The 25977-nt window shown below is 35.0% G+C and overlaps 3 protein-coding genes across 3 annotated transcripts; 2 read left to right on the top strand and 1 right to left on the bottom strand.

The window, feature by feature from the left end:
- Positions 1-8061: 8061 nt before the first annotated feature.
- On the bottom strand, positions 8062-9313 carry LOC113276290. Its single transcript, XM_026525873.1, has one exon. The coding sequence runs from the start codon at positions 9143-9145 to the stop codon at positions 8549-8551; it is 597 nt and encodes a 198-aa protein (XP_026381658.1). The 5' UTR covers positions 9146-9313; the 3' UTR covers positions 8062-8548.
- Positions 9314-15339: 6026 nt separating this feature from the next.
- Positions 15340-17194, top strand: LOC113274166. Its single transcript, XM_026523639.1, has 6 exons — positions 15340-15629; positions 15730-15859; positions 16039-16138; positions 16597-16627; positions 16757-16852; positions 16944-17194. The coding sequence occupies exons 2-6, from the start codon at positions 15821-15823 to the stop codon at positions 16996-16998; spliced, it is 321 nt and encodes a 106-aa protein (XP_026379424.1). The 5' UTR covers positions 15340-15629; positions 15730-15820; the 3' UTR covers positions 16999-17194.
- Positions 17195-24916: 7722 nt separating this feature from the next.
- Positions 24917-25651, top strand: LOC113272969 (hydroquinone glucosyltransferase-like). The gene has a single exon (XM_026522747.1). It carries the CDS (start codon positions 24917-24919, stop codon positions 25649-25651), a length of 735 nt encoding a protein of 244 aa, XP_026378532.1.
- Positions 25652-25977: the final 326 nt, after the last annotated feature.

The following is a 25977-nucleotide window of genomic DNA, read 5'->3' as shown; positions in this document are numbered from 1 at the left end:
TATTTTATCTAGACCCTTTCATAGAGCCTGAACCTGAACCACAACTAGTTGTAGTTGTCTTAAACAAGGGTATGTTCGGTATCTTCTTGGTCTATTGAAGTTTCCTCTTCTTGTGGTTAGCACTTTTTGATCTAGATGACCCACAGTTATTCCGGCTACTTTTGTATGATACCATGAGGTGACTAACTCCTTACGATGTCTGGCTGAAGACTTTAAACTGAGCACTTCTTGGGAGGTAACCTATTTTCATGCGACACGGTAATATTCTTCCTTATTTCTTTTCCCTCAAGTGGTAATAGTTTCTCCTTGTTCATGATTTTAATTTTATCTTTAGAACATCGAGTACAATGTTAGATTTAAGTTTGGGGGTGGGGAAGAAATTTTTAGTTGCACTTTTGAAACTTCTAGCGTCACATGGTATCCGATTAGCTAAGTTTACATACTGTTTCTCGCCGAAAATATAGAAATTGGAATGCTAGGGATAACAACCTTTTGAGACATTAGAGAAAAAGACATTGAGATCCTTGAAATTCAGGAGAGAACTTGTTCCTTTTAGAGGGTAACCGTGATGGACCTAACCATACATGATGGAAAGGCAAGTAGGTCAGGAAATGCCAGAAAGACAAAGCAACCTCACAATGTAGTCTTAGTTACTGGATTGCGACTCTCTCTCAGTAGAAACTTATCATCATCAACAAGCGGAGCGACATCAAAATCTATGAAGAAAGTTGAAGACGTTTTAGGTTTAGAAGAAATAATACAAAAGAATAATTCAAAAATCAAAGTTGAAGTTATAAGAGCAAATGATATAAGTTGTTAGAATCCATGATACCAAGACATCACAAGTTGCGAAGATCCAAGTTTTGAAAGTCCTTCTCTCATGGCCATGTAAATTGTTGTCTTGTAATTTTTGTTTCCAAAAAAAAAAAAAAAAATTGAAAAAGAAAAATGAAATGAAAGATGAAAAAAATCATCGTTACGTTTTGTTCAATAAGGCCAAAGGGAAGTAGAAATTTAAAATTCAAGGAAGAAATCGAAGAGAAGAGTTAATTGTCAAGGTTCTATGACGTTCGATAGTTTATCATCAACAGTTGAAGACCGAAGAAGACGTTGTTTCTACTGAGCACTATGAGAGAGTCGAAGAAAGATACATTTGGTTGCTTTGTTAGTCCGCTTTCAATCTGGCACAAGATCTTTCTAGCAGTGGTTTAACTCATCACACGTAATTATTCCAGCTGTGTAGCAGATGTCCCTCTCATATTTATCTCTCTCCTAATCTTATCCAGTTGTAAAGCAGCGGACGCATCTTACAATGTTTATCTAGCTGTGTAACGGATATCTCTTTATCTAGCAGTGTTGCGGATGTGTCTCCCCTTTTCTTCGGTCAGCTTTAGAGATGACACCTTTAATTTCTCTGACATTCTAGTTACCTGGAGATAGATTGATAATATGTATGTCCTCATAGCTCTTTGGATACTTGTGACCAATTAGAAGTAATGGTTTTGTGGGTACACCTCTGGTAAACCCTCCCGAGATTAACTCGGTCACTAGGGCCACCTAGTGAGTTTTTATTTTCCAGAATAAATTTGCTCGAGGACTAGCAAAATATAAGTTTGGGGGTGTGATGAGCGATTAATTCTTAAATATTTACTACCCAAAATATATATTGTTGGTGCTTATTTTGGTATTGATTGTTTTTTTGTAGGTAAATGAATAAAATGGGCTCTTCCAAGAAAATCGGCTAAAACTAGGATTCCAAGAAGAAAATATGGACTTCGGAGTACATGGGTCGTGGATACTTTTGGATCTAAATGGAATAGGCCCAATTTAAGTTAGTGAAGGAGATGATGGGCTGAAGTTGGTTTAAGAAACTAACATGCTCGGGCATTTTGGTCTCGTGGATTTTAGGATGAAGGACTTGGTGATTAGTTCTCGAAGGATTTAGGAGGTATCACGTAAAATGAAAAATCCTACTCAATAATTAATGTACGAGGTATGTCGACATGGTGGAGGAAGAAAGGAAACTGAATATCTTTTGCAACTAAAGAAGATTGATTTTGAGCATAATATATACTTCACCACATTAATACATGACGCCTGTTTTGGAATTGAGATAATGACAAAATGAGTACTTACCTCGTACATAAGATCAGTATGTGCTCATATAATATTTTCTTTCCCATGAAAAGAAAAGCAAGTGGTCGTACATGTGACGAGTCTTTATTAGGTGATATTATGTATTCTTAGACAAGTGGCACACTCCCATTGGACATGACATGTGGAAGAGAATTAAAAGAGGAAGGTTAGATTTTGTTGAAATATATATATTGATGTCGAGAACAGGAAACCAAGGGTGATTTTTTTTGGAGAGCCGTGAGCCGGTAGCCAGTTTCACAATTTTCTTTTATTTCTTCTATTTAGTTTTATTTGTAATAATGAGGAACTATAATCACATGCTGGGACGACGGATGGAGCCATTTTTCGTCATTGTGGTATATAAATTAATTTCTTTTTATGAATACTTGCACTGTTAATGAAATGATTTATGATTTTTATTGAATGGGTGTCATTTCAATTGATGGATCATGCTTAGCTATAATGTTTTGATGTCTCATGCTTTAAATTTACATTCATTGCTCTCAAAATCTACATTAGGAAAGGAACTAGAGTCAACAAATTGTTATCATACAAGCTATAATTGTGCAGAATAGTTTTGAATCACATGAATGGAATTTGGTGAAATTCTTAGTCCCAGTACCTCTCACCATTGTTAACATTATTTATTTATTTTTTTGTATTAAATTAAAAAATCGAACCTTCACAAGTCTTAGACGAACTCTACTACTACAACAAAATTTGAAATCACATCATTGAACCAACATACACGTACACGTTTGGGCATGGTTTTCACGAACCCAGTAAACGTCTACCCAAGTGTGTGTGACAAGCTAAGTTTTCGATCTAATGGTTGAGAAATATTAGGTTGAATCTAAATCAGGTTTTCATCTAACGGTGAATAAGGATTGCTTTGTACCTAAGGCAAAAACCCTGATTTGAAGGCTATATATAAAGGAGACATCTAGCATTGTGCAAAACTAATCCCCACACGTCTATGTGCTACTAGTGCGCCCGCTAGAGTCGATCTCCATTAACCTTTGATTTTCTTTTCTAAAATCAGGTTAACGACTTAAAAACTTCATTTGGATTGTGAAGCCAGACCGATACTATTTTTATTTTAGTTGTGTGATCTGATCTTGCATCTTCTATCGTATGAGTACAATCGATTGATTGGCTTGATATCGTGAGATATCCCGATAGGCAAGATAAAGAAGTCACAAACATCTTCTTCTCACTGTTTGTGATTCCTCGACAAACCGCCTGTGTAGTCAGGAAGGATTGTAGAGAGGTGATTGATTAATCTAGGCTGTTCTTCGAGAATATAAAACCGGATTATCAATTGGTTCCTGTTCACCTTGATTTTATATCAAAAGACGGAACAAAACCTAGGGTTTATCAGTGGGAGACAGATTTATCCTTTGATAGACTTTTCTGTGTGAGACTGATGTGTTTATTATCAAGTCTGTGATTTTGGGTTGCAACAACTCTTGGTTGTGGGTGAGATCAGCCAAGGGAATCAAGTGCGGAGTATCCTGCTGGGATCAGAGGTGTAGGAGTACAAATTTACTTTGGATCGGAAGGAGACTGATTGGGGTTCAACTATAGTCCAGTCCGAAGTTAGCTTGAAGTAGGCTAGTGTCTGTAGCAGCTTAAGTGTCTATTCAATCTGGACTAGGTCCCGGGGTTTTTCTGCATTTGCGGTTTCCTCGTTAACAAAATTTTTGGTGTCTGTGTTATTTCATTTTCCGTATTATATTGTTTATCTTTATAATTGAAATAATACAGGTTGTGCGTTTGTGATCATCAATTGGAAATTCGACCTTTGGTTGTTGATTGATATTGATTGATCCTTGGATATTGGTCTTTGGTACCTCCAAGTATTCCTTATGTTTGATTAGGACTCGCTGATTTCTATTAGCTTGAGTAATATCAAAAACAAGAGAGAGATATTAACTCCTTGAGATATTTTTATCTAGATTAAGTATGATTGTCTAGTTGATTCTCTAGCAAAGTATTTCGGAGTTAGTCCATACAGATTGCTAAGCGAAATATTGGGTGGTGTTGTTAGACCCCCGCTTTTTCACATAGAGTCAGATTGCTACAAACACATACTTATGAGGTCTTTAACGTGTTTTCCTGCTTTGATACCAATTGAAAAAGCGGGGGTATAACAACCACACCAAATAATTTGTTCGGAAATCTGTATATACTAACTACAATATAATTCCGAGAGCACCAACTTATAAAGCGAGCTCAATCAAGAAATATACCAAAGAGTTATATCTCAATTTCTCAATACAATCTACAATCGAACATATAGAAATCTGTGAGCCCGATTAATATGAGAAATAAATTGGACGGTACCAAAGACCAACGCCCAAGTGTCAATCAACTTATATCAACAACCAAAGGTCGGATTTACCAAACTACGCACAACTTGTGATATTTCAATTATATAAACAAATATAATACGGAAAAGAAATAACACATACACAAGAAGTTTTGTTAACGAGGAAACTCGCAAATGCTGAAAACCCCCGGGACCTAGTCCAGATTTGAACACCACACTGTATTAAGCCGCTAAAGACACTAGCCTACTACAAGTTAACTTCAGACTGGAATGTAGTTGAACCCTAACCAAGTCTCACACCGATTAAGGTACATTCGCATTCCTTACGTCTCTGAATCCCAGCATAACTCTACACACTTGATTCCCTTAGCTAATCTTACCCACAACTAAGAGTTGCTACTACCCAAAGTCGAAGACTTATAAACAAATCTGTCTCCCACAGATAAGTCTATTCTGATATATTAATATGTCTCCCACAGAAGTACCTATGAAGTTTTTGTTCCGTCTTTTGATAAATCAAGATGAACAAGAACCAATTGATAATCCGGTCTTATATTCCCGAAGAACAACCTTGAAATATCAATCACCTCACAATAACTTAACTATATGGTAGTAGAAGAAGTTATTGTGGAATCACAAAGAATGAGACGAAAAGCTTTGTGATTACTTTTTATATCTTACCTATCGGAGATAAATATCGAGTTAATCTTAGAGAAGATAGTACTCAATATGATAGAACAAGTAAGATTAGATCACGCGACTATAGAGAAAATAGTTGGGTCTCTCTTCACGAATCCCAAATGAAGTCTTCAAGTCGTTAACCTATAATGGGTTTGAGTTAAAGGAGAATCAACTCTAGACGCAACTAGGACACAGAAAATTGCCGGGATTAGGTTTTCCAGTTTATAGGATTCTCCCTTATATAGTCTTTCAAATCAGGGTTTGCTTTCAATCAAAGCTAAGATAGCTTAGGAACAAAGCATTCAATATTCACCGTTAAATAAAAACCTGATTTAAGATTCAAGCAAAGTTTACTTAAAACCAAAGCAATATCTCTCCACCGTTAGATAATCTTAGCTTGTTACACACAAATGAAATATACTTTTATTTAGATATGGGTAACCGTACCTAAACATGTATGTTGAGTTGGCTCAATAATAGTTAGCCGAAGTTAGCCATATGAACACTTTTGTCTTAACCACATTCATATAACACTTCTAGATCAACTATGATGATCAATCAAACATGAAAGATAATCAAATTAATCTAATTGTGTTTCAAATAGAGTTTTTCAATTGTTCACTATTTCATAGAAATATGAATGAACCAATTGAATCAAAATCGGATTGATTCATGAGAATCAATTCATGAACATTAAGTCATGGTTTGCAATGATTGCATTCCTTAACTATAAATGTATTTTTTTCATGAGTATGAAAACATACTTAACCGATTTTAGAACTTCAACCACTAAGTTTGCAAACGGGTACGCAAACTATGGCTTCTGGACTTTGGTCGTGTCCAGCAATTTGCAAACGGTATGCATACTGCTGTCCTTGACCTTAACTCAGGTAGAACCGTTCGCATACTGGTATGCAAACTTGGTTCCCAGACTTTAACATCCCGCATACTAGTATGCAAAAAAGGTTTCCGGACCTGAATCATACCACAATAGTTTGCATACTATGTTGTATCCAGACAAAGGTTAATTTGTTTTAAACTCCCATTTCAATCACTGAAACATCCTTAGAAGACGACAATAGCTGTCTCACACGAACTATTAGCTTATAAGTAATTTTCAAGTGATCGAATGATCAATACGAAACTTTCTGAGTCGACATCAAATGATTGTCTCACACAAATCATGTAAGATGTTTCAAGGCGATTTCACATGATTATCTTTTGACTTATTATTTAGTTTCCAACAAATAAATTGTTTCCAACTAAACTCGTCAAGAATATGATGAACGTAGCTAAAGCAAAAATCTTCCAACACATATTTCGAGAAGTAGATAACCGAGTTAAACTCAGCTCGAAATCTCAAATGTGTACAATATAAAAGTCTATATATCTATACGCCTTAGTCTCATTAGGAGATAAAAAAGAATAGACTTCCGAGTGGTAGATAAGTTTTAGTCTCCACATACCTTTTTGTTGATGAAGTTCTTCCAAGCTCTCCTCAGTAGATCTTCGTCTTCAATCGATGAACGCCTGGATTCTAAATCTCAACTACACATTCTATCCTAATCCGAGACATAGCTATAAGTAGACTATAAATCAAGACTTATAGTTTTGATTAACTAAACTTGACAAACAAGCTTGAGATAACAACACTTGCGAGTTCGACCGAGCAATGCTCTAACACAAAGTGTTATAATGGTGCACCTACAATGAACTATTTGTACATCAGGCATGGTTCAGAATGTGAGTTATTTGTTATGTAATCAAGAAACAAAAGCTAATCCTCATCTGTTTATTCATTGCAAGTTTAGTTCAGATGTTTGGTCTTACTTCCTGGATATTTTTGGTATTATTTGAGTTTTTGGTTGTGATGTAAAGCGAACCTTAGTGGGAATGGAGTAATAAGAAAGCAAGAATAGAGTTCAAGGCTATGGCGTTACTTCCCGCTTGCAATTTGGTGGAGTGTGTGGAAGGAAACAAATAACAGGTTACATTACAATATTCACAGGGGTGTCAAGCAACTGCTACAGAAGTCAAAGTTGTGTTATCCAATTGGACTCAAAACACATATATTTTTGCTGATTATTCTTTATCCACAGTCCTTTGTGAATTCTGATGCAATCTTTGATACAACCATGTAACTTTAGATGCTAGTCATTTTCGTTTATTTTTTTTTTTTTTTATTTTTTATTTTAGGTATTGGTCTAAAATGGAACGAACTACCTGTAGGGGTGTGCAACGGACGGACGGATGCGGATTAGGGGTCACCCGCGTCCAATCCGTCAAAGTTGCGGATTTGAAAAATCCAACCGTGTCCGGCCCAATCACCCGTGGATTTGACATCCGCGGATCAACGAGTAAGCAAATGGTGACCACCAATTTTCTTATTTATGTTTACACTTTAAATCCATGTTATTATAAAACCTTACTGCCCTACGGTGCGGATGAATCTGCGGATTTCAAAGTCCAACCGCAACCAAACCGTTAAAAAGTGCGGATTTGAAAATCCCACCCGTATCCGGCCCATAGAACTTGCGGATTGGATTTCATCCGCCATTTTGCGGACAGATACGGGTGAAATCCGTAGTTCCGGACTTTTTGCTCACCCCCATACACCTGGACTTATTCTAACTTGAGCTGGGCTCAAAACTAAAATTTAAGTTCATGTAGGTAGTAAATCTATTGCACCTCAAATCAAACCTATGTAAACTTAGTGTCAATACTAGACATTTTTTTTAATTTTTTGTTATGGCATAATTAATTTTTCGAGCCCTTCCTAGTTTCAACTCCTGGGTCTAGCCCAGTTTGTTGAGTAGGCCTGCTAGTGGAATAGTAGGTAATTATACTTGGGCGATGAACAATTTTGCATGAATTACACATTTAAAAATTAATCAATTCATACACTCCGATAATAATAGTAGTAAATGTATAGAATAATTTTTTTGTAAGCAAACACATTAACACAATTAAATCCCACTCGTCAACACCAAATTCTTGAAAGGGAAAAAAATAAATGCAACCATTCTTTTTTAGTTCATACATCAAACACTACCTCACAACGGATACCTCAATCCCACCAATCTCATCATCTCATGACAAACAACTATGGTTTGATCACTTCTTTTTTTATCTGTTCTTTTTCCTCCTTAACATTAAAGAATACATTGAAGAAAAATAGATTTTTGAATAGAAAAAAAAAACGGTTAAAGAGGAGTAAGGAGACATATTTTACCGTTAACAATACAACAATATAGCTGATGCTTATTTTTCAATCAATTCAAATCATCTTTAATTAGTCTAGCTGATGCATTTTTAGTAAACCGACGAAATCGTTGAGTTATGATATCAGTGACCAGAGCTCGTCAACACCATAATTTCCACGAGCCGAATAAGAACGAATTAATCATCAAGAGTAATAATTGGCAGATCACGAAGATCATCTCTTTGAGAAGAACTTCTCCAAAACCCAGTACTATAAAACTTATCCCACATTTCAATCTCCAAATCTTGAATCTCTTTCCCAGCAGATAACATAATCGTACCGGATTTATTACTAATCAATTCACCTGATGTATCATTGTCTTCATCACCCCATTCATCACTAACAACACCCAACGGATGAATTTGAATATCAGGTTCGTCACAACCGCAACGACATCTTTTCTTCTGTTGTTGTTGCTGAAAGATACCATTTTTCTTCAATCTTTTTATCCTTTTATTCTTCAATGCTTTTCTACATAATCCCGCTGGTAGTTTATATACAGCAAGCACTAATAAATTCATAATCCCACATGGACAACAACAACATATTGCTGCACATTCTGCTGCTGTTCCACCAGCTACTTCTGCAAATCTTTTACTTCCTCCTGTTGTTGATGATGATTGCAAATTTCTTCTTAAACTTACTCCTCCTGGTGTTAATGATGATGATCCTTTTGTTAGTAAAGGTTGTCTCCTATCCGTCATTGATTGTCTTAAAACAATTTGTCGTGTCATTTTTCTTCCAGACCCTTGTGAGATTGATAATGAAAGTGTCTCAACCTTCTAAAGGATCTGCAAGAGCAAAGGTCATGAAAGATGAAACAAAACCAGCTCCATTACTCTAATGGAGGTTTCATTTTGGTTTTGTGTTGATAGTTACAAACATGCATTAATTAATCCATTCAGATTTGGAATACGTTTAATTTTAATCTTCCACTAATGTTTTTGGTCCCGTAATGTATGTTCTATCAATCAATTTTTATTTTCAAACTCAAAACTCGTTGGAATTTATTCTAATTTACTTAATTAAGAAAGGTCAAAGATAATCTATTAATAGTTACCTAACCAATCAATTGAGAATGTGAGATTTCTTCTTGCTGCTAATTGTTATTAACATCCTTTTACACTAAAGACTCAAAACCGCCAAAAAGAATTGGTTATTGATTTAATTAGTATCCTGAAAGACTCAAAATCGCCAAAGAAAATTGGTTAATAATCCGATGTCACTGTAAAATATAATAATGAGAAAGTTATTGGGTGATGAGACTTGAGTTCGGAATTCATAATTTATTTATCTACCAATACAAAAATAATTAAAAAACAAATAAATTAATACTCCCTCCATTCCTTTTACAAATCTACACATATTAATAGTTTCCTGAAAATTTAAAACTCCTAATTTTTAGTTCCTAGATTGAATATAAATTACGAATCCCGTTATAATTTACTTGGTGTTAGAATACGAGCATCCAACTCAAAACCAATTGGCAATGAGTGGAGAGGCCCTAAGAGATTATAAACCGCAGGATCTTAGATTGCCCAACAATGTGGGACTAATAATCTTAACACGCCCCTCACGTATAGCCTCGTTGGGTCTAACACGTGGACAATAAATTGGGTGACGCCGAGAGTAAAGTCGCGGTCAATGACTCGTCGCAAATAGCCTGTTCTGATATCATGTTAAAATACGAGCATCCAACTCAAAACCAATTGGCAATGAGTGGAGAGGCCCTAAGGAATTATAACCGCAGGATCTTAGATTGCCCAACAACGTGAGACTAATAATCTCAACACTTGGGATAAACCAAATATTTCATCCAAGAGTATATATCCTCCCTAGAATAGATTTAAAAATTAGAGTAACTATCTATCTGCTGATTACAATGAAAATTAATAGAATGGTGTGATTCCAAAGCAAGGCAAATCAGTGAGAACTTGGGGGAAGTACTTAAACTCTCGTCTATTTTGGAATACAAAAAAACCCTAAAACATCAAGTAAAATGAAATGGAGGGAGTATTGGTTAGTGATTTAAAGTAAAAAAACATGCAAATAAATAAATAAATATTGGTTGAATTCATCTCATCCTCCACTATAATAAAAACGATGTCATGCCCAACCTGAAAATTGCACTGCTAAATTTTATCAATTTAGCGAAGTATTAATTTATCGATAAATTAATAAGTTATTATTACATTGAAACATACCAAATTTAATTTTAAATTTCTAAAATAAGTGTGCAGTATCAAATATTTAGAGATTTTTTTTTATTTTATGAAAATAGAAGATATATTACTGCATAGACAGTTATCTACAGATTCAGTCTCATTTGGAACAAACTCAGGTTGAAATGTTTGTCCGATGGTTGAATCTGTATGATTAATGCTCACTGAAAAAGATACAGAGTTTGCATTAAAATTACATAGTTCATACGCTTTGACTGTGTCATAGGCTATTGCAGGAATTAAAAACTAAGGAGGGTCTTGAAAACTTGAACTGATGGACACTTCTTTTCTTCCTTCCTTGTAAGAAGATCAGCCACTTTGTTTTCCTTTCTGTTTACGAACTGAAATCCTCCAAAAGATACTAATTGTCTTGCTTTCTTCTTAACTTCATCTAAAATAGCCACACATTTCCAGCTGATTGATGTTTCCTTTTCTTGTAGATACCTAATAGTTGCTTGATTGTCTTCTTCAATGACTAGATTTTCCAGTTTATTCGTAATGGCTCACTCTGTTGTCTGTAGCAAAGCTACAACTTCTGCTTCCTCGGTCGATGCAGTCCTGCATTTTCCCATTCCTTCTCATTTGAAAGTACCCGTCCAGTTGCATAAGATAAAACCAAAGCCAGCATCAGTTTTGGCAGAAATCCATGAAGCATCACAATTTATCTTGGGTGTATTAGGAATTGGAAACTTCCAACAATCCTGAGATTGTGATGTATTACTACAGTGTTATGATTATGTATTATTTTTTACTGGACGACAATAATCAAAATGCCTTGTGATATCTAAAGCTAGTTGCTCCGGAGTTCTGTTTTTATTTTCAAAGACTCTAACACAACGTTCTTTCCAAATAAACCAGCACTTAGTTGCAGCTAGTGCCATAGAGATAGAACTTAGTTTTACTTTCCTCCACACATTATAGATGTCTAATAAAGAGAGACTATCATCGTTAGAGTTAGAGAAAACTCCATGTACAGGCATGGGTGGTAAGTTCCATGCATACTGCTTTGGCATAGACACAATAAAAAAACAGGTGAAAAGTTAATTCTTCTTTTTGTTGACAGAATACACATTTTGTGTCTATCCCCAATTTATGTCTTGTTGATAGAGAATCTTGTAGACATTTCCAGATGAATAGCTTAATTTTCTGAGAAGTATCCATACTCCGTAGACCTTTCCAAAATCTTTAGATTGAGTAGAGGTAGTGCAAGATTGATTTTGTAGTTTTGCATATAGAGATTTCACAGTAACTTAAGTCTTCATTCTTTGTTAGTGTCCACCTGATTTTATCTTTTTTCAGAATCCCATCTTTAGATAAGTAGAGTTTGATGTTCAAGATATCTTCCACTAAAGGTTTTTCAAAAATAGAGTTCAGTAAGTCATTATTCCACTTTTTAGTGTCAGAGTTGATTAACTATGATACATGTTATGTTTGAATTTCTTCTAAGAATAGATTTAGCCAAAATCTCTTTCTTGTTTGGTAGCCGTCTATCTTCCCATATGTTTATTGAAGTGCCATCCCCCACTTCCCATATGCTATATTTTTTTATATGTTTTATACCTTGTAAGATACAGTTCCATATCCAAGAGGCTTTGGATTTCTTCTCAGAGAGAAGAGCTCCAGATTTTTTGAAATATTCGACTTTTAGAATTTGATCCCACATATCATTAGGCTTAGTCACTAATCTCCAGGCTATTCTACTTATCATAGCCTGATTCATTTTGTTAGCCTCCTTAAACCCTAAACCTCCTTGATCTGTAGTTCTACACACGAAGTCAAAAGACATGATGTACATACCTCTAGAGTTTTTATTTTTGCCCCACCAAAAGTATCTTTGAATGTCATTGATTCTTTTAGTTATTTTCTTAGGTAAATCAAAGCAGCCCATAGAAAATATTGATAGATTTATTCAACACTATTTTACTTGGCTGAGATAAGGTTTTTCCCAACCAGTTTTTGATTCGTTGTTCCATTTTTTCGATGATGTTATCAAAAGCTTTGAGTTTTTATCTAACCATGAATAAAGGAACTCCTAGGTGAGTGCCTTTAATGTTTTTTTTTTTTTAATCTTTAGCATTCCACAAATTATCCCTTGATGTCTGTTGTGGACTTTCTTACTAAAGAAAAGTCCAGATTTAAAGAAGTTTATTACTTGCCTAGAGCCAGTACTGAATAAATTGATAACATCTAGAATATTTTTACAACTTCATAGGTCATCTTTCATAGAACGAACTATTTCATGGGCAACAATTATGTTTTCCGAAATCTGCCTTGAAGATGAAAGGCAAACTGTAATGGAGAGATTATTTTTTCGAGACTTTGTTTGAACCTATTAGACATAAGATTTGCTATTACTTTATAAGGGGTATTACACAGACCAATTGGTCTGAAGTCTGTCGTAGATTTTGGGTTTTCAATCTTAGGAATGAGAAACATAAAAGTCTTGTTTAAATTTCTATGAAGATGTTTATTTTTTAAAGAGTCTTGCATATTACTGCCACCAGTTGGGGGCATACAATCCCCCAATTATGTTTGAAAAAGATAATCGGGAAGCCATCATGACCTGACGCTTTATTTGATTTTAGATTTTTTACTACATTCAAAATTTCCTCCATGGAAGGGATATCAGTTAAAGCTAGGTTTTCTTCTACTGTTATGCAAGGTTTTATATGATTGAAAATTTGTGCATCAGTATTTGAGCTAGACTCAGAAAAAACCCAAAGAAGTAAGAAGTTAGAACCTCCTCAATTCCACTTCTAGATTTAACTACATTGTCATTTTTATTTTGAATACAGTCAATGTGATTTGTTTTCCTTCTTTTTAAAGTTGCTAGATGAAAAAATGTTATATTTCTTTCACCCAAGGCTATTATGTTGTTTCTAGAATGTTGTTTTGCTATTTCTTCCCGTGTGTCATACAAAGCTTCTAGTTCTAAAGTTTTTTTTGCTTATCAAGTTAATGTTTGTATTTACATATAGTTTTCATCAAAATCTTTATTTTTTTTAATTGGTTTTCCAGAGACTTTATAATGACCTCTATGCAAGAAGGTTCCTTCAGCCAAGTGTCGTAGAATTTAAAAGTTGGAGCCAAATGCTTATACCTAGATGATAAAGAAAGAAAAATAGGACCATGGTCAGAACCTATAACAACTAGGTTTTCCAGAGAGGCTTCACTGAATTCTATAGTCCATTCAGTATTAGCCAAGGCTCTATCAAGCCTTTGCTTGATGCTAGCCGTCCTCTCTCTCTTATTGCTCCATGTAAAAATGTTTACTTTGTAGCCTAAGTCATCTAAACCAGTTCTTTGAATTAAGTTTATAGCTGGTTCATTTTTTTTCTTACTATAGGGAATGCCACCCTCTTTTTCCTCTTGAAAATGATGTTTAATTCTCCTATTACTAGCCATGGCATTTTGTTTAGATTAATCCTTTGAGATATGTCTTCTAAATACCCGATAATCTCTAATTTTAGTTCACTTTTTGGTGACCCATAAAAACATGTCAGTAACAATTCCTTTGAATGGAAATTGTTTTTTACAATTACATCGATCACATTAAGGTTTGACTGAACTATTTCAAAGTGAAACCCATCCACCCAAGCAATTGCTAGTCCCCTAACTATTCCATTTGGGTCTACAATGTGGGTGTTAGGAAAGTAATTTAGTATGCTCCTTATTAAGCCCCTCTTTGATTTAGTTTCAGAGAGGAACAAAACATCTGGTTTTTCAATTTTTATCAGTGTATTAAGGTGTTGTTGAGTTTTTTTTTTCTGGATACACCCTTGTGTGTTCCATGCAAGTATTTTCATAATGAATCTAAAAAATAATTGGTAATTTAACTAGCACAAGTTATAAGACCAGAGTCTCAAAGCACAGATTGGTAGTAGTATCATAATGGTAAGCACAAAGGTTCCCAAATGTAGAAAATATAAAAAGAAGAACAAAAGAATTTTTTGTATGGGTTTCGAAATGCTATGAACAAAATTAAGAATCACTTAGAGAATCTTTAGGGATAACGGAGATAAAAGAAATTGCCAGAATGAAGAGAGACATACCTGGATTTTTCTTTCCCCCTTTCTACAGCCTGAACTTGTAACTTTTCAATCTTGTCATTTATAGATGGGCTATTTTGTGTTTCCTCCCCCGATAAGATCGCTAATTAGCGTTTCCTCCCCAAAAAGATTGAAATTAGTGTTTCTTCCCATCATTAGTCTTTCCATCCATTGTTAGGTTAGCTGAGTCAGCACCTATGCACGCATGACATAGATTATACACGTTTTTCTTGATCTTTCGAAAATACCCTCAAATGTTCTCCTGAATCTCCTCCTTCTCCGGCACCATTACGCTGGCCTTTTCCGCCATAAATCACTACACCAACTTCAGTAATTTGTAACACTAGTTCGTCACACTCATAGATGTAACAAAAGATGTCACACATATTAATGTGACAAAACACAAAAGTGTGACATTAATTCATAATTTAATTATCTAAAATCATCTCATATTTTTAAGTGTGACTTTAAAATGGATCCGAAAAACATTATTCTGAGTTGTATTTTATTTATTTACTTTTTGGTTTTTATATCAGTTAGATTACTTTTCGGTTTAAGGTCAAAAACTGAAAGCCAACCATGTTTTTTTTTTCCTGAAGTGGCCTCGCCTCCCACGTTTCCCTCACCTCTTTTATTTTCTTCCTAGATGTAGAAAAAAACAAGAAACAAGTTACCGACTTCATCCTGATGCAACTCCAAGATTTTTCAATCTCCTTGTAAGTCTAATCAATGTAGTCGTGCATTGACATTGAGATAGGAGATCTAATTAGGTTTTTCTGGAAAAAAAATAGAAAAATTAGTTAGAGGATCTAATTTTTCTAGGGTTTGTGATTTGGATAGAATAAATGTTGTTTCGATTTAGGGGTTTGATATTTCTCTAGCATTCTTTGTAGCAGCGGATATTTATCAAGGACCGTATGGTTGCTCATTAATCCATTGCGAAACAGGTTAGGGCTTTGCTTGCATATAGTAGATTCTCTTTCAAAATATGATTATTATTTAAAGGATTTTTATTTTTGAATTTGGATTATATTTGAAACTGAATAGGTATAAAAATGAAGCTTTGTACGATGTTGAATTCGGATGATTGCCAAGGAACCCATAGAAATTATTATTTGTACGGAGGAATCCAGTGTAGATGAAAACATGTATGAGAGAGTATTTAGTTACTGGATTGGTAAGCACCAAATCACTATTTCTTAGATTTTGTTTTTTGTATGCAAGAAAAAGATGGCACATCTCCGGAGACTGTATTGCTTTTGTCCACAACCATTTATACTGTTCCGTTAGTATGTTGTGTACTTGAAAATTTGATGAAGAGCCTAACTATGCAAAATATATCTTCCTGTTTCATAGAATCATAGGGACAAATCCCCGCAGCAGTCTGATAAACACGGATGGGAGCACTGGCTTGATTTCCCAAGTTTATGGAGTTTTCCCCTATTTCCTTTAACAGGTGAGTATTTGGCAGCTGTATAAATTTGTTGGGCTGTCTACAGTATGGATTCATTGTGTTATGTGATGCTAAAGGATATCGCCGCCTGTTTGGAGCAATGGGTAAGAACTATTATATTAGTGCTGTAGCCGGAGCTAATAATGGGAGCTCCTTAGTAGTGATGTCTAAAGGTTGGTTCACTATTGTGTTTCACTTGGTTTGGCCGTTTTGGACAAAAAGAAAAAGGAAGTGCCCACTTTGTTTGTTATTCTATTTGTCTCTACTGTAACTTTTGGATTATCGATTTATGGCTCAATATGTTTTTCTTATAATAATTAATAATTTTGTGGTGGAAACCTTAGGTTAAGATATATTGTCAAATATTACCATCCATTTTCGTATATAGATTTTTATCTTCTAGGTTGAAACCGTTTCTCAATTTGGTGTTATTTTTCCATCTTTTCGTGGTGTGACTAGAGTTCTCCGCAGCGAAGGATGGCTTTTGTTGTAGTAAGTGAATTTGTAGTTTTATATTTTCCTTCTCTTAAAATTTGTAGTGTTCCATCATTTTATTTTATTTGTACTGTTAGCACAGAGAGCTCGTATATTAATACATCAATTAATTGAAATCATTGTCAGCATTATAACGATAATGGATTTTAAGCGATGGGAACATTTATACGAAGGAGGATCTAAGTCTAAGGGAAGAACAGTTGCTATGCCACTTCGTCCCAGGTTAGTTTTTCTAGCAAAACACCCTGATTCTCATGTGTTGTAGCATTGATCCCTATTTGTTCTCTGCTCTTATACTTGTAAGCTTGTGCAGGAGGACCTTCACTAGTGCTTGCATATACAGAGCCTTTTGCTGCACCACATCCTAAGTTGTATGTAAATAGAAGTATTCATAATCTTCTTTGCAGCGGGAAAAACAAAACAAGAAAAGAGTATATAGGTTTAGGTATACACACTGATGAACAAGCAGTTTAAGATATTCATTGTTTAGTGTTTAAGAGTGTGTTTAAGATATTAGTTGATGTTGAAACAGACTTGTTTTTGTAATTTAATTCTTATAAAATTGATTGGGTACTACTATTTTTTTTAATTATGCACATAATTTTGTGGATTTTGCAAAAAGTCAAACAATGTGGTGGGTTGGGGAAAGTCGATCTACGTATCCGAGACAGGCTGGGGAAATAAAAATAAATATTTTTTTTTGTTTATTAATACCAAATTTTTTACACTAATATATGTCAGATATTTGATACACTTTTTAGTGTGATTTAAATTAATTAAAGTCACACTTATTAGTGTGAGCACTAATGTGTAACAAAAGAATAACACCATATTTATTACACTTATATGTGTGACATTAAATAGGAAGTCACACATATTTGTGTAACAAATGTCTGATTTGGTGTAGTGAATCAACACCAAAACTTATTAACCTCAGAAATCAAATCCACCATTGTTACTGATCCTTTTCCGCCATTAATCATCACCTGAACTACAATTAACCCCAGAAATCAAATCCACCATTGTTACTGATACTGCAACAATCTAATTCATCTGGTAAAACGTACAAACCAGCTCTGACTCATCAATTTCTTCTTAGTATTTTTGCTATAAAATTTCTTACCGTATCAAAACCCCAAAACAAATCCATATGAGAACCCCCAAATTTGTTGTTGTCAAACCATCAAATAGGATTTGAAGCTGTAATATTGGGAAGGAAATTAGCGTAAAATTTGCTGTCTACAGCAACAACAGCTGTTCCATACACCACCGATACTAATTTCATTCATATTTTTTCTCTACCCATCTGCAATTACCAGCACAGAGGCAACCATGTTCTTTCCCCAATTACAGAATCATCACGACCCATCTCCTCCAATCATACTCAAATTCCATATGTTACTGTCAAACCCTAAATCCACCAAACAACCACCATCTACAAATTAAACGCATATACAACCATAAACTCCTACAATTCCGTTAAATTTGAACCGAACCCATCTTTAATTCATCACCCGAATCATTCAATACTGTCACCAAGTTGCTTCATAAAAAACATCAGATCCCCTAATTTCTAACCATCAAATCCATTTCCTCTCTTCCGTTTTTATTGACAGCAACAATTCTCCGCTATAATTATACCACCAAACTCAACCAAATCGATTCCATCATCAGCAGATATGATCTTTGATAAACCCTTTTTTAAATTCAATTTATCACCTCAACCAACAACAAAAACAATTCTTCCATCACCTTAATCAAACCCCATTAATCTTCTTACAAACTTCAAGTACTTATGATCTTCAAATCTATTACAAATACTCGGTGAATACCCATCTGAGTCCATGGTTTCCGGCAGCAGCAGATAGGGCAGAGGTCTTGGTGTTGTTGAGAAGATAAGGGCTAAGTGAATACGACTCAGTTTGTAGGGTTAAGAATTAGGATCGGCTGTTGGCACCCGACTCAGCTAGGTGTATGAGATCTATTTTTATTTTAGTCGAGGGTATTTTGGGAAAGTGACGAAACACGTGTACAGTTTCTTCCACGCGTCCAAAGGCGCTGACTCAGCTAACCGAGCAATGGATGGAAAAACTAACGATGAGAGGAAACACTAATTTCAATCTTGGCAGGGGAGGAAACGCAAAATAGCCCTTTATAGATTCATTGGATGCAATAGAAGACTAATGAGAGTCCAAAGAGTCAAAAGATTCAGAGATTGAAATGCTAAAATCGGGTTTAGGAGAATCAATCGATTGAGATGAGTCAGAAAATGTAATACAGAAAGCAGGCTTTGGAAGATCACTTTGTAAAGAAATATCTTCTTCCGGCGTGAAGAATTGTTCAACTGAATCCTCAATGTGAACCAAATCGTTTTCCAAAGGTACAAAGTCTTCATGATTAGGAAGAGAGGATAAAATATGGTTAACCACATCTTGTAAAAGATCCGATTTTTGAATTTTGAAGTCTATATCTGAAATATCTTGGTATGGAGAGAGAGAGATGAGAAAATAGGCTTCCATGGAGATTCCCAAATCCCCTGTCTTTTGCCTAGAATTGAATTTTCAGTATCTATAAGTTCCACATCCTCGTCCCTCTCCTCATCAGAGATAACCTGAAAAGTACTGATAGACGAATAATGAGAAAGATAGTCTGGTGAAGGAGAAAGAAAGCCAATAACTTGGAAGACCGAGTCTGGTAATGTGTATTGCTGTGGTATATACACCATATATAAGCCGCATCGGAAAAAGTTTCCCTGTCTATTTGCTCATATTTGCTCATTAATGAGCACCTTGAAATTAGATGCCCAGCTTTGAGACTCAACTTTAGAGACCGAGTCTGGGCCCTCATCATAAATACTCTCTCGAGGAAAGTTATTTTTAACCGCACAAGAGTCTTCAATGTGACCTAGATGGTTACAGTAGTTACAAATTCTAAATGGCAGGTCCATGTACATAAACGATATACGAGATTCAGGGTGCTTGCCTACTTTCACTCTAGCAGTAGACATTTTATTTTCAATTCAAATTATTTTATAATTATTTTATGGCATATTATGTGTATAAATGTATATACTTTAATGTCAAAACTAAAATAAGAAAAAGAAAACACAGTAAAATCATTTCGCAGCTTCTCAAGGGAGTACACAAAAATTACAGATGAAGTCCAATGTACTATAAATATGAAAACAAAATAAAATAATCATAGATGCGTATTTTAATAAGCACCATAATATAATGTTATCATACTGATTATTAATTTATATATTAGTTGGGCGCTATTAGAAACTATTTTTTTTTATTATCTTGTAAATTTAGCGGGGTTATTAATTTAACACACTGGCCTAAGTCGAGACTGACAAAAAATATTATCTTAGCGAAATTATTAATTTATCGCGGATTAATTTAACGAAGTTCTACTGTAAAGGCCTTTGAATAATTGAACTAGTTGTCTAATTTTTCTAGAGTTACTAACCAGTGAAACATTATTGAATAATTACTTAATAATAAGAACATCCTTGAGTTCTCTATCTTCCTGATGATAATCATCAATTTTGTTACAGTTTTCCAGTCGCAGCAAAACCTTGTCGATATCTTCAAGTTTTAACCTTTTGGTCTCTGGAACATAGAAGTAGATGAAAAAGACCACTACTGCTGAAAACAAACACAAAAAAAGAGCATTTGTGCAACTGAAAGATAGCTCCCCAAGCTGTCGAAGAGAAAATCTTTGAAGACCAGTAAGCAATATTGGCCATTGTCAAACAAACAGTTTTATATTTCGTTGGAAAATTATGTACATTGCTAACGCCAACAATGCTAACAATCCCATACACGTTGCTTTTTCTTCATCAGTATTGTCATCTCCATACACGTTTCTCTTCCCCCGTTGATCTCAAGTGTTTGACTCTTATAGAACAACTGTCAATGGGGTCGTATCGGAATTTGATAATTGAAAGTGTCCGTGAAATATCCACATCGTCCACAAGGCCCCACATCCCTGCAGGAGAATAAAACCCAGATTTTCTCCACTGAAGAAAAAGTTCAAAAATGTTACTGCAACTTCACTGGGGAACACATATCTTTCAGTTCTGAAACCCAAATCCATGACATGCAAGGAAATCATTATATCTTTTGATATCATGAAAATCATGTCAAGTCAAACAAAGATGGTGGCAGAGCCCGGATTTCCAGATAAAAGCCCAAAGTAAAAAAATTTGACATAATTTTTTTAACATATGTTAAAAAATCAATTATTCAACAATAATTATTTTTATATTGACCGTGTTTGGTAAAGTTTATGATTATCTATTTATGATTATAGATAATCATAAATTGATAAATGATTCTGATATAATCATTTTTATAATAAATTTTCACAAACACTTTTTTTCTTCAAATAATTGATTATCTTAGAATGATGATCTCAAAAAGGAGAGGAAATAACAATGGTCTAGGATTTTTTTTAGTCCTATGTTGTTTTTTTGTCTCTCTTCTGATAGTTTAGAAAAAATATGAAGAAAAAAATTCAATTTAAGTTTGTAAGAGAAAATAATTGATTATAATAAATTTTCAAAGCAATTTTTTTCTATTTATGAAAATAATGGATTTTTTCAATTATGACTAAAATAATTAATTATTATAATTTTTTTTTATGATTTTAAATATATTTTATTCCCTGTTATAACAAAAATTATACAAAGCTTTTGGTTGGTAACCTAACAACAAGCTGTGCTCCAACACCTCTTTGAATAGCAACGTCTATTCTATGAAAATGAAAGCTACCAAAACCACTACTAACGTCGTTACTAACTAAACAATTCTTCAGACGCTTGAAAAAACACTTGACTTTGTTATAATGGTTACCAACCACATATAGAATCCATTATAATCTGTATATTATGTTATGGGCTAATAATCCATTAAAATAATGGTTACTAAACATCCCATTAGTTCCTAGTGATAATTCAAGTTTTATCTGACATTGTAGTATCAGACTATCCATACGTTTGAAGTATTTTCTTATCTCTTTGTGTTTGTTAGGAAAAACACCATGCGATATGCTATTCCACTTAGCTATAGCTTACTTATAGCAAAAGACAAGTATTATGGGACATCACTTGACTTTACTGCGGCGAATCGTTTGCCATAGCTGAAGAGTGGAACAAATCTGTTCCTCCTTTAAGCTAGGTTTTGCCTCACGGAAATGCTCAACGAAAACTCATTTTCCGTTACTTTCACTTTTTAATCTATTTTTACTCCTAATATTTCTCTTTTTAACTATCTTTGTTCAATAAAATTTCCTTTTTCTCTATTATATTTCTTTTGTTTTCTCTTAAATATATTTTCATCCATAACAAATATTTATAGTAGAAAACTAAAAAAGAAATGGAGACTCGGCTACCGTATTGCACTACTCGCAGGAAAATTTAATTTCCGTCTTTATAGGCTTAGCCATGGAAGTCTCCCTTAATGAGGTGCATTTTCACTCTCATTTGGCTTGCCTGCATTTAAGCCATAGCTAAGTTAAACACCGGACCACAATGCTATTTATAGGCTAAGAGATGGAAGTCTCTCTTAATGAGGTGCATTTTCACTCTCATTTGGCTTGCCTGCATTTAAGCCATAGCTAAGTTAAACACCGGACCACAATGCTATTTATAGGCTAAGAGATGGAAGTCTCTCTTAATGAGGTGCATTTTCACTCTCATTTCGGGCTGCATTTAAGCCATAGCTAAGTTAAACACCCGACCACAATGCTTGGCCATATAGTATTGTCGATGGAATGCGAAAAGTAATTTGGGCTTTTCATGGGGGTGTAAAACTGTTATATTTTTTGATTTGGGCTTGCAAAACTACAAGCCTAATGGAGAGTTCGTGTAGCTTCATAGCACCATGAAAGTGTATGACTTTGACTTCTCACCTGAAAAGAAGTCAAAGTCATACACTTTTCTGCAACTTCACTGGCGAACCCATCCCTCCTTTACGAAACCCAGATGCATGAAACCGCAACGCGCAACGGATTTATGGAAAAAACAACGTCGGCATTGATTACCATCCAGAAGTATGTATTCACAAATCAAACAAAAATGAAATCAGTTTCCCATGAAAGAGTTGGAGCAAGATGAAGATCAAGAACTCGTTATCATTACAGCACGTTTCAAGCTAAAATTAAATTTTCTGATGGTAATACAAGTGGTTTGAATTTCGTCTCTATCTTTTCTTCATTAGGTGATAAATCTTAAGATAATTAAAATTAATTTTGAATTTTTAGGTGATAATGAGGGATTTATACAGACTAATGTTTATACTCGAGTTAGGGTTTGACTGATCAGTGAACAACTGAACGCATTATACACATCCATATATAAAGTCACTGAATACTAATTAGGCCCATCACTAAAGGTTGGTCATACTCGTTCTGAGGACGAGCAGGATCACCTTAAAATTAACATAACGTCAATGAGTGCATTCAAGCAGCATCATTTATTCTGTATAATTGGTGTGTTTTTTTTATATTATTATTATTATTATCATTATTTGTATTGTACATCGTACTAATAACGAAACTATTAGCGTAAGAAACAAAAAATCCTCTTAGCTAGACTAGATACCTACGATCACATGTCATGCTTATCTTAGTCTTTTCAAAAACTCCAGAGCAAAGCATGTGCATTCTGCACTTTACTGATCCAGCTAATATTTGATTAATTAGCGTGGAGATAATCATGGAAGTTCTCAGTTCGATAATCTTATCAGCTCTCGGATATTCATGATGCAAGCGTAAATTGTTTTGAACTATCTTTTGGCCGGCTGCAAATTAAGCCATCAAAGCCACGAAAAACGGACTAGGAGTAAGAATCTTCTGAAACACCACTGTGCTATTCTGACTATAGGTTCCTCGTGTTGTTTCTCTAATGTAGTAAAATCTTTAGATAATAAAACAACAATTTGATCAGGAAAAGTGCTTAGCAATTTAACCTACTAATGTTTACATTTAAGATAATGTAGACCTTGATCGAACAGCTTATGTCCTGTTTCATGAGTAACATGAGCCAAGAGTGCGGCATTTCACGTTTTGATTTGGTCACAGTACGTACTAGCATGGCCGAATTTAGGATCTTCGCAAGAAACGTACTTTGCTTGTAAAATGTCTTCCCCTGACATCCCACACCAGCCTGAGCAATTATGCTGGTGTTACGACTTGCTTACGATGCTACCAAAAGATAAGACTCCGACCAGAATTCCAACTTTCACAACCAGTTTGACTACAGATGATATAAAGCAGCTGATGAGTTATAGCGAAGAAACTATTATCCAAAGCATCCAATGCCAAACTTTGAATCCCCGAATCAGTCATTAAAAAACTATTATCCAAAGCACCCAATGCCAAACTCTGAATCCCACTACATGTGCCGCTTCCACAAACTTTCTTATATTTTCCTAATTTAAATATAGTGTATAATTAATACAAATTAGATTGATTATGTATCACAGTTACTCTAGTAATTGGAATCTGAATATGTAGATCTAGATCTAGTTCATGCATTAACCTTCTCATCATCTTTATTATATACTATACAGCTTCTTCTGTTTTTGTGCCACATCAAAATTCTTATTCAGCCATGGAACATACTCTTCTACCTCATGTAATTGTTATGCAGAGTCCAGGTATGGGTCATTTCATACCAGTCACTGAGTTTACTAAGCGACTCGTTCTTGATAATGGTTTCTCAGCCACACTCATTATTCCAACAGAAACTAATTCTCCATTCGAAGCACTAAAACTAGCTCTCACTTCTCTACCAAGTGCTATCAATCCAATCTTTTTACCTCCTGTTGATTTGAGTGACCTTCCTAATGATGCTAACATCATGATTCATATTTTTTCGACTGTGCATCGGTCTCTCCCTTCTCTTTCTGATGCAATTAGAACCATTACTACAACTCACAGAGTCGTCTCTCTTGTTGTTGATCTTTTCTGTACAGATGCTATTAAAATTGCTGGTGAATTTAATATCAATGCTTATATTTTCTCTTCATCATTTGCTATGGATTTGTCTTCGATTTACCATTCACCCAAACTAGGCTTACTCTTGTGAGTTTAGAGATGTACCTGACCGGATTCAGATTCCAGGTTGTGTACCAATCCGAGGGGTCGATCTTATGGAGCCATTTCAAGATAGAAAGACGGAGAAGTATGCAGGGTTATTACAATACTCGAAAAAGTTAAATTTGGGTAGGGGCATCTTCATAAATAGCTTTGAGGATATTGAAGCTTTTGAGGCTCTGAATGGGAGACAATGGGATAATCCACCGGTTTATTGGACCACTTATTAGAACAGGTGTACGCGGTGACGGATCTGATAGGTCAGGTTGTTTGAAGTGGTTAGATAATCAACCACCTGCATCTGTTCTGTTCGTGTCATTCGGTAGCGGTGGAACTCTCTCTAGTGACCAACTAATTGAATTGGCTCTAGGGTTGGAAATGAGTGAACAAAAGTTTTTGTTGTTTTTAAGACGTCCTATTCCCAGTGAAAAGGCTGCAAGTTCATCTTACTTGAGTGTTCAAAGCATTGAGGATCCTTCTGAAGTCTTACCAAAAGGGTTCTTGGATAGAACCCGAAAATCGGGTTTGGTTGTTTCTTCATGGGCACCACAGATTGAAATCCTTAATCATGGATCAACAGGTGGGTTTTTAACCCACTGTGGTTGGAACTCAACCCTTGAAAGTATCGTGCATGGTGTCCCTTTAATTGCATGGCCACTCTTTGCAGAGCAGAAGATGAATGCAGTGATGCTTACAGATGCTATTAAGGTAGCTTTAAGACCGAAACCAATGGAAAGTGGGCTAATAGGACGTGATGAGATTTGTAGGGTTGTTAGGGGACTTATGGAAGGAGAAGAAGGGAAGATACTTAAGAGTAAGATGAGAGAACTTAAATGTGTTGCGACTAGCACTTTGGCTCAAGGTGGCTCCTCGTTCAAAACATTTGCGGACGTTGTAAAGGCATGGAAAAGCTATTAGATATCGCGCACTGAGGATAAATAGAAGACCAGGCATGGAGGAAATGAAGCAGAAGAACCTAGCTATAAAATTAGCAGTCACACTTGATTCCATTATGAATGTCAGTTAAGTTCTTCCGCCAAGTCTCTATTATTAATTTTGCTTCGAATGATTGCAGTAGCTTTCGATTTTATAGATTTTCTTTCTATATAGTTACCATTTCCAAACTAACTTTATCATTGGATTGCTTAATCTTTCAATCTCATATGATGAGCGTCTGCAGGCCCACCAAATAGGTTGTTGACGCGAGAAACCGGGCTCAGTTCAGTGAGCATTGTGATTCTTAT

Source organism: Papaver somniferum, chromosome 4 (assembly GCF_003573695.1).
Source record: "Papaver somniferum cultivar HN1 chromosome 4, ASM357369v1, whole genome shotgun sequence".
Lineage (NCBI taxonomy): Eukaryota > Viridiplantae > Streptophyta > Magnoliopsida > Ranunculales > Papaveraceae > Papaver > Papaver somniferum.
Note: the sequence above shows the minus strand (reverse complement) of the source record. Positions and strands in the feature narration are given on the sequence as shown.

Coding starts and splice junctions, on each gene's coding strand:
- LOC113276290 (XM_026525873.1), bottom strand. CDS start 9,145: ATGACACGACAAATTGTTTTAAGACAATCAATGACGGATAGGAGACAA.
- LOC113274166 (XM_026523639.1), top strand. CDS start 15,821: ATGAAAACATGTATGAGAGAGTATTTAGTTACTGGATTG. Junction 15,860..16,038: donor AGTATTTAGTTACTGGATTG/GTAAGCACCAAA, acceptor CCTGTTTCATAG/AATCATAGGGACAAATCCCC. Junction 16,628..16,756: donor GAAGGATGGCTTTTGTTGTA/GTAAGTGAATTT, acceptor AATCATTGTCAG/CATTATAACGATAATGGATT.
- LOC113272969 (XM_026522747.1), top strand. CDS start 24,917: ATGGGAGACAATGGGATAATCCACCGGTTTATTGGACCACTTATTAGA.